Source organism: Amblyomma maculatum, chromosome 3 (assembly GCF_055883805.1).
Source record: "Amblyomma maculatum isolate TAMU_Amacu chromosome 3, ASM5588380v1, whole genome shotgun sequence".
NCBI classification, from domain to species: Eukaryota; Metazoa; Arthropoda; class Arachnida; order Ixodida; family Ixodidae; genus Amblyomma; species Amblyomma maculatum.
In genome coordinates this window covers 202901313-202910383 of record NC_139346.1, presented here as the reverse complement: position 1 = coordinate 202910383, position 9071 = coordinate 202901313, and the positions used below count along the sequence as shown (strand labels likewise).

General features: G+C 43.2%; 1 protein-coding gene across 1 annotated transcript; it reads right to left on the bottom strand.

Annotated features, from left to right (window-relative positions):
- loj (p24 family member logjam) lies at positions 1-8539 on the bottom strand. Its single transcript, XM_084599284.1, has 4 exons — positions 8267-8539; positions 7021-7138; positions 6234-6379; positions 1-4638 (listed from the first exon to the last, which is right to left on the bottom strand). The coding sequence occupies exons 1-4, from the start codon at positions 8456-8458 to the stop codon at positions 4405-4407; spliced, it is 690 nt and encodes a 229-aa protein (XP_084455410.1). The 5' UTR covers positions 8459-8539; the 3' UTR covers positions 1-4404.
- Positions 8540-9071: the final 532 nt, after the last annotated feature.

The window sequence follows — 9071 nt, the reverse complement described above, 5'->3', positions numbered from 1 at the left end:
GACATGAAAAATAACATTTATTGCACAGTTATAAATCAGACGTATTTCTTGTGTCACATACAACATGCTGGATTTTCAGTTTGGTCAAGTGCTTTACACAGCTGCACAACCCTGACATAGGAACCATCATGTCAAGCTAAAAACCCCTGGAATGAATTGCATCTCAGAGAAAATCGCTTCTAAGAGCAAACTAAATGTGCCAGGTAATCAACGTACCCTGGCTGGCAGCCTCATACAGCACGCAATTGTTTAGCCCTACACGCACACACACAGGCATGCACACTTCTCTTCAAAGTGTGAGGCAGCTCATGTTCCAGGTGTGATCTTTGTGTGAGTAAAAATAACCATAAACCAAGAAATATACAAAATAGATTATGAGTGCTAAAATTTTCTGCACACTACTGGAAGACACACCTTGAGAGCTGGGAAAAGCAAAGGGAGAAAAGGGAAACTGAGCAACAGCAAGGTGTCTGGACACGAACGCGCAAGAGATTCAAATGCAGCTCTCGATTTACATATTGAGACACCTGCTCTTTTTTTTTTTTTGCCCATTAACTCAATTTAGAGTCCCGACAATGTTGTCACATTGTGTATAGTAACACAGCCACCATGTGAGAAAGCCATTCGTAGTATCGGCGTTTGTCAGCACTTGCATTATTGATAATGTTTGGTTTGGTCCCAAAGCGACTTGGGCTACGAGGGACGCTGCACTAATGGTAAGTTGCGACAAAGGTGCAGTGTCAAGCATACATGAATGGGTACAATTTTTGCTAGATGGCAGCGAAAGTTGGGGACAAATTTACTGTAGTGCTACCTGGCGATCCATGATATTAGTGCCCGAGGATGGAGCATGCATGTCGCCAAGGGCACTTCAGGCGAATGGCCTCGTCCACTGCATTGAACCGAGCTTTTCCCTTCACATCAGTCTATGATCAACTTTGTGCGCACTGGAAACAAAGTAACATGTTCCAATGAAAGGTAGAGCATTTCTCAAGGAAAAATACGCCAACATAAAGTGTAAACTTTGCAAAGGAAAGCAATGCCATGCCAAGGGGGCTTGTGCAAATTCAGTTGACCCCTTGATACAGGCAAAAATATCTGGAACATACACTTGGCATGTGTGCAAAAGAACATACTTTGGGCTTTCGAGTCCTTACAATACAAACAATGCATCACACATGCCGTCAAGCTTTTGGTTGCATTGCCACAAGGGGTATCCAGTGTGGATGAAAAGTGGCCAATATTATCAATGCTTGTATTTTTCATTTAGTGGAAAAAAGGTCCACCAAACAGCAAAAATAAATAGTCTCTACACTAAAACTGTGAGCTAGTGTTTACAGATGCTCATATCAATACTTACGATCACCTTATTTGTGCAAAGCTTTTAACAGATCGAAAAGAGTGTTACCAGACCACAGTCCTGATCCTAAGTGAGCAAAGTATACATGTGAGGTCAATAATAAACAAACAGAGCAGACCAACCATCTTCACTGGTACATCATTTCAATACTAGCAAGTATCCAGCCTGAACCAGCTTGCTAGACATACCACAACGGGCCAGCTTTACCATTTAGGGGCTTAAAAACAATGTTCTGCCTCGTGAAAAATTCCTCTGCGGCTTTTGCCGTAAGACTATTTACGCTGGTACGCTCACTTTCTTTTCACGTAGCAGGTTTTGTAAAGGCAACCTTTCAATACACACGGGTTCCTCAATTCGGGTAAGTTACTGAACCTCTTGTGCACAACACATATCTACCAGTGTGGGGAAAATAGAAAAACAGCACATAAGTAATCACCTGCAACTGCACCCTGTTACCTGCGTTGGCAAAAAGAAAAAACATGCAGCACGCAGAAACAACATTTGCAGATGAAAGGACAAAGGCACAATGCACACCTGAATAAAGCACATACTGCATCTGAATTTCACATTACAAGGCCCGGCTGCATGGTAAATATGCTTGAAGATTCCCCATCACAGATATTCCCCAAGCAGTGCACAAATACAATTTCTGGGTATCCAAGAAATTCAATACTGAGCATGCTCACGTTGTTTTAAGCTTCTTGGAACCTCAGATCCTGCTTTCAGTCAAATGATGAACATGGAAAAAAAGACATAGCTGTAACCTAAGGATAAACAACTAGGAGTACCAAGAATGCAATTAAAGCTTCATTATATGAATTTAGTTGCAATTTACTAAATCTTTGTATTCAGTCATTGCATTGAATAAATTCTGATAATATGCGCTGGTGAAACATTAAAAAAAAAAAAGCTATGACACATTTACTCATACAGCTACATACAGTCATTTATATATAACACATAGAAGCGGACCACATTCAGCAATGCATAAAATTGGTGCAGAAAATCACTAAGGATAGAAAGAAGACATGCATAGAGCCGGTGAAATTGACACAAGCTCTCATGGAGCTCTATACTTCTATACTTCTGCTCACTTCACACCCACAACACATTCCAGGTCACCTCAACATCCAGTAAAAAACGACCGACGACGATCCTTTCTCTAAAAAGTTTGAATCAACGTGACTGAGACTGGCAGCTAGGCTTTTAGCTTAATATTTTGGCCCCTTTTACATTTTTTTTTTCCCTTTCAGTCACAGTCGCCACAAAACATAATTGCTACAATCAGCCTGATTCCTAGATTTCAGGCTAGGGATTCTGCAGCTGCCTCTGTGCCTTCAGTCCTAAGAGTCTTACCTGTTGCTACCACAAGACAATAAAGTCAATAAAAACTGCAGACTGTTCTGAAATAGTTTAAAAGAGCTTACCATGTTTCATATCATTTACATGTTTGCCATTTTTTGCTACTACATCTGGCATCGCGTACCATTATGACCACAGACAACAGCACAGCCCTCTAACTGAAAATGAAAAGGCATGCAACCCTGAAAAGAACTAAAACATTTTGCCTTCATCTGGTCAAAACAGTTATGGCAACACCTGTGCTGCAAACCGCCCATCTCGCTCAACACATAAATGTGCAGACAGCTTGCCAGAGCAACCACTCCACGAACCACCTAGTCAATGTATAATAGGCAAGTACGAAAAGTTTTTGGTTAAGTCAGAAGATGACAGCACTCATGCCATATATGCCAAAGGTTCTGTACAGCTGTACTCTTCCTTCTATCATACCTACATCTCCAACACAGTCACTCACGAGCCTCTATGCCTCTTAACTTCTGCTAGGACAAGTAATGCTGGAATGAAGGCGTATGCCCTGCTTAGTTTCGTCTGCAGGTGCATACTAGTCATGTCAAAAGTAAATAAAACATGCTAACAGGCCACACAAAGTCAGCTCATGCTATCTTACGTGACCTCGAGTCATCTGATTGGTCGAAACGCCGGAACCGGGTGTTGCCACTACGGAACCGGAAAAGGTGGCAACATCATGTTTTGCCGTTTCCACCAATCAGATGACTCGAGGTCATCTGAAATAGCGACACTTCGATAACGACGCAAACTCGGAATACGGGCCCTGCTTACTACTACTAACGCTATGTGTATGTATGTTGAGAAGCAAGCAGCACAAACATAATCCAGCAATTCGTGGCACAGCAGAGAAGTAACAAATGCAAACACAGGCACGGCCACACAACTTTAGGCTCCTCCTTGACACACAACCTAGGCTACTGCATGAAGGGCTACAAAAGCAAAAAGACGGCACACAAATCTAATGCACAGTCACACAGACCACTTTCTTAACACGCTGAGAAAGAACGGCAACAGATCAACATTCCACTTTTATCAGTGTGATGGGCTCCTTGGTTTTGGCATTTATGATAAGAGAAGTATACAAATCCAGAGTTGGCAGATGAAGCAGTGTTGCTCCTCCAGAAAATGCATTCTTCATCTACATGCGACACCAACAATGAGAGTGAACATGCGGAACTTTGTAATCACCTTAGACCGTATTCCCAAACAATCACTTTCTACTACAGTATAATAATAACGCTAGTGAGTATCGGGCTATATCCATTTGTGTGGTCTGTTGGCATTTGTCCACAAAGGTGGCATGAAAGTGCTTCTTTGGGTGCGTGTCTGAGAGGCTGCAACAGTAAAAACAGCGTTACTTTCGTCAACAGGACCAGTAAAGAACCATCTCTGGTCTGCAGACAGGAAAATGTTAGAATCCTTTGAAATAACCTTCTTGGATATCGGTGCATTCGATAACTATGTGATATCAAACAAACACTGACAAGAAGTGTGCCCATTCACTAATTTCTCCTAGCATGCCCTGTTCTACTGCTCCACTTAATAGGCCCACACTGTAAGAGATCTCGCTGAAAATAATTGTTTCGGAATACAGCCTCCGGAGAGGCCACACGCACAGTTCAGTGCACAGGCCAAGCACATGCGATGAAGGTAGACCGTAGCAAGCAAGAAGCTCACGCCCGTGGCTTAGATGTTGGCGTGACATTTTTCACCTCAAAAAGCTTGCGCACAAAGTACACCTGTAACGCAGAAGTGGCCACAATGACAATGCACTGGGCGAGGGACCAATACTGGACGTAGCGGTTGTTGCCATCCACGATGTACCAGTCGCGGGCAAGGTGCCGCCTGTTCTGGTCCTGGTACTTCAGCATCTCGCCCACTTGGCCATCGACCTTCTGCAGCGTATCCTTAGGAAAAAAAAGGAATTATTGGAAACAATTAAGCTCCGCCTTTAAGGGTATGACACAATAGCATAAATGGCTCTCATTTGCTGCCTCCTTTTGTGGGTCCTCTTTCGCGTGCATGCACTGTGACAATCGCTTTATTTCTAACCTTTTAATTTGTGCCGCTGTTATCCCACACATACACATCAGCATACAGTCGTCAGCTACTACTAATGTAGTAGCTTTTATATAATTATGAAAGACCACGTGGCATAGATATACAGCACCTCTAACCAGCCCGCATGAACATGCCTGCATGGCCTAAGGGCAGCATGTCTAGCAGAATCCTGGATTTCTACCTTGCCCTCCCATTGCAGAGGCGAAGGTAGAGTTGAAAGCACCTGCCAATGTGGCCATGTCATGTGGTTTTGCGATATCAAGCAACTCGATGAACAGTCAGTACTCAGCCATGTGACTTGCCAAGATGCATGCCTATGATTTTGAATGCGCTGGGCGACTTCATGGTGGGAGATTTCAGTGATGTGCATGTAGTCTCCATGCATTAAAGAAGCAGAAGAAAAAGCCAGAAAAAAAAAAAAAGCAAAGCTGCAGTAGAGTGGATTTAAACCCAATAATTTCCTGTGGGAAGCGAATATGGTACCTCAGAACCATGCCGGTGCCATGTTTTTTGAGGGATAGAGGTGAACATAGTTTATGCATTAGCAAGTGACAGGAAGGCAATATCAAGTGACATGAAAGAGACGGGACAGGTGTTTACGTGGGAACAGAAAGTGTGGTGAGGAGACAAAAAGATTGCTATAACGAGGCAATAATGAAATTGTGTGTTGTCAGGCCAGCGAAACATGCCTGATAAGATGGAGACATGGTCCTATGAAAATTTTGCAATGCTTTGTCATGCCTTAGCATAGCCACACTCTAGTCTGGGCAGAGCACTGAAAATTTGACCTTAACTTGACCTTAGTTTAAAAAATAGCTATGCAGACGTCAACTTTGATTCGCTTATTAATCATAGCTGGTTGGCAGGCAATTTTATGATGCCACGTTTTGTGGACAATGTTTTGAAAGATGCCATGCTTGCCTCCCCCCCAATGGGGCTTCCAATTCATTGAGGTAGGTGGTTCTATGACAGCACTTTTGAGGACGCCACTTTCTAAGGGTGCACCATGTTACTCCAACAGGGCTTTCTAATGTGTTTGCACTAAAAAGCACTCTCCTAACTAGCACTGAATTTGAACATCAGAAGCCTTTCTTGGCAGTGGCTCACAAAAAAGATGTAGTGCATGAGATGAGTTCAAGTAGGTAGTAGCGTTATGTGGTGTGCCTTCAAATTTGCATAGTGCACTTTGTATTTTATGCAAGCAATACATTTAGCACGTGTGCACACAAACACACACATTGCTGTTCTGAAATTTTCAGAACTGTGAATCAACTCCTTTCACCTATGACACGAAGCAAAAAAATAGAGATAAATTAGGATGTAAGGTAGCTTATACAGGTGCCGGCATTTTATTTTTCACGGCATGAGATTGGAGAGTTCAACACAGGCTTTGTTCAAATTGCACTAGTGTCAGCATGGTGCTGCATGAATGCATACTTACGGTGAAGTTGGAGACTGTGACACCCAAGGATTCTAGCTCTTGAACATAGGCTTCCCACTTGTCTCTCTTAAATGAATTAAAATATAAGCTGATCAGCTTGGCTGCAAAGTGGGACATGGAGTTGTCAATGCAGAGTTCGTAAAATCCTGCAAAGCAAGGTGGCACAAAATAAACTGTCAGCCTGTAACCCCATGTTCTTGCAAAGATAAATATAGAAGTGTTCTGGTTTTATTTTAACATGCATAAATGATAAATGGCATTCTAAAGAAAGGGGGAACTAGCTGAAGCACCTGCCACTGATCCTTACAGATGGTACATGCATGCCAGTTCTTGTACAAATGTTTCAAAACTTTGTGCACACAATATCGTTATACAGCTTCCCTATTATTTTAAACACGCAAAGTCACCACAGCTTTGGTGTATTGAGAACCTATTTTAAAGGTTCACAATTATTCCTGGTCAAAAATTAATACTGGAATTCGCTGATGGTTTTCAGTGAGGCATGATGACTGAAGTAAATACAGTATTTTGTACTCCCGCTGCAACTACACTGCAAAAATTTGCATTGAACTTTCCAGACAGCCATCTGTGTGGTAACCAAAATTCGTCTTGGAGTGAACACCTGTTATTCTCAACTTGTTTCATCACAAACTTTCTCATTACATGAGTTGCAACAATGCCTGAAAATAAGCAAATGTATCAAACTTGTTTGTAATGAGCAGAAGCATGCAAAAATATGTGATATTCGTTTCACCCCACTATTAAATGACTGAAATACTAGGTATACCTCCTGTCGAAGATGCTTCTTCATATTCTGCTGACGGCCTCCACTGGTAAGGCAAGACATGGTTGCCATTGGGATGCCTCACAGCAAAGCCCGCTTGTCCATCACCACCTCTTAAGACCTGCACAATACCCACAGATGTCCTGAGCACACAATTCATGTTTCTGCAATTTCCTGCCATCTAGAGTTCAGCTTATGCACATCCAGGATGATCGAAAAGAAATATAAAGAATAGGTGCAGTTTCCCAACTGATTAGCTAGCATGTGACAGACTGCGTAAAGACACATTCACGTGCATTGGTAATAGCAACCTGGAGCAATTGGAGAGAGCAACCTGCAACACTGACAGCTATAGCATCGAAGTGACAGTATCTGAACACCCAAATATAGGTGTTTTTAACAGCTGAGTGCTACACAGTAGTTCCTGTCGTTTTGTTAATGCTGTTAGGTCCAAGCTAGTGCAAATTTACTGCGGCAATCGAGAGCCATGCAACTTTGGCAACAGGCAACATATTCGTGATCTGCACATTTTTTTATAGTGCTGTCAAATTTATTATGGTTAAAAATTAGACTCCTCGCTTTACTTTTGCCCTTGCCGACAAGTTATTTTTACCACCCAGCTGAATTAGTGTTCTGCTCGCCGCGTTGTTCCTTCGTAGTCTTTAGTTTTTCTTTCTCTTCAGCAAGTTTACTGCCTAAAAATCGCTTCATGAGATGCGCTTATCTGAGATCAAGTTTTGCCGGTAAAGGAAAAAAAAAAAAGCACAAGCAGGGATACGAAGATTTACTGCGATCATCATATGTCAATGCCTTTCGGTGGAGAATGTAAGCAAGAAATGCGGTCACTGCACGTTGGGAAGGTGCTGGAGGCCGTGCTCTAATAGAACGAAAACTGCTTCAGTCGGCATCTCAGCAAGCGCCTCCTTTCAACAGCTGACATATGTGGATTACGGCATTAGATCGACGCAACAGAACCATAAAACTAAAGCCACGTGCCTGTTCAAACGAAGCCGAACAACCTGAAGTAGTACAAGCATGAGACAAATCCGGTTTCCGCCTCTCACCTCGGCTACCTATGCGAACGTACGCGAAACCAGTATTTTCAGACTTCCTTTTAAAGTCGTAAAAGCGAGGTATGCGACTTTCAAAGCAGCAGTTTGTCATTCAGATAAACTTTACTTGTGGGAAACACAGTTTCTCAGCTGTTACAGCACTATCCGCGCCTAAGCAAGGCAGTATCAAAGCTCACCTGGTAGGCCACGTAGACCGACGATCCGGGCTCGACATTCTGATAAAAACACTCCTCTTTACCAGAGTCCACATGGAGCTTAAATTCAAAAGAAACGCCTAGCGAAGGTTCTGAGACGTATGAATCGGCCGCTATCTCAGTCAAAACGGACGTAAACAACAGCAGAGCCGTCAACAGACGGTTCGTGTCCATTTCGTTGAACTTTGCCGCCGCCGCTTCACCGCAGAGCACACGCGACGCGACACGCACAAGAGGCGCCAGAGCGCGACCAAGCGCGACCGTATGGACGTCAACGCCTTTAGTGTTCACTAGATGGCAGCACAAGTGCCTTTTGTGTGCTCTCCCTCAAAACCGGAGCGCTGATAGCGCTGCTGCGCCTCCTCGGCGGCCGGTCTCGAGGGAGAGCGTGCGATCTTTCTCTCTCCCTCGAGACCGGCCGTGCCTCGGCGCAACATATGTAGGCTGCTATTCCCGCCTAGTCTGAATGACCAAAAAATGCAATATCCCACCTGTCCGACTAGAAGTACTGCCGAAATCACCGTCTCGCTCTTGCCGCAAGGCGGCAAATATAGTGTCACACGAAGACCTGCTACTAAATTAAAATGCCAAAATAGACCGTATGGACTATCGCCGTATGGATCGCCATCGTTTAACTCGCCGTTAAAGTTTAAGCAGTTTTAGCAGTAACCTGTCAATTTTATGCATTCCACTCCTTTTGTATATTTTATCAATTTTATCATGTTTCGATGCTTCGCTTTTATCGTTTTTATGGCTCTTTACACCTTATCACATTAACTGCTTCCCA

Excerpts from the sequence above, each read along its gene's own strand:
- loj (XM_084599284.1), bottom strand. The coding sequence starts at position 8,458 with ATGGACACGAACCGTCTGTTGACGGCTCTGCTGTTGTTTACGTCCGTT. Across the intron at positions 7,139-8,266 it reads CGGTCTACGTGGCCTACCAG|GTCTTAAGAGGTGGTGATGG; the intron begins GTGAGCTTTGAT and ends GGTATTGTGCAG. Across the intron at positions 4,639-6,233 it reads TCACAGTCTCCAACTTCACC|GATACGCTGCAGAAGGTCGA; the intron begins GTAAGTATGCAT and ends TTTTTTCCTAAG.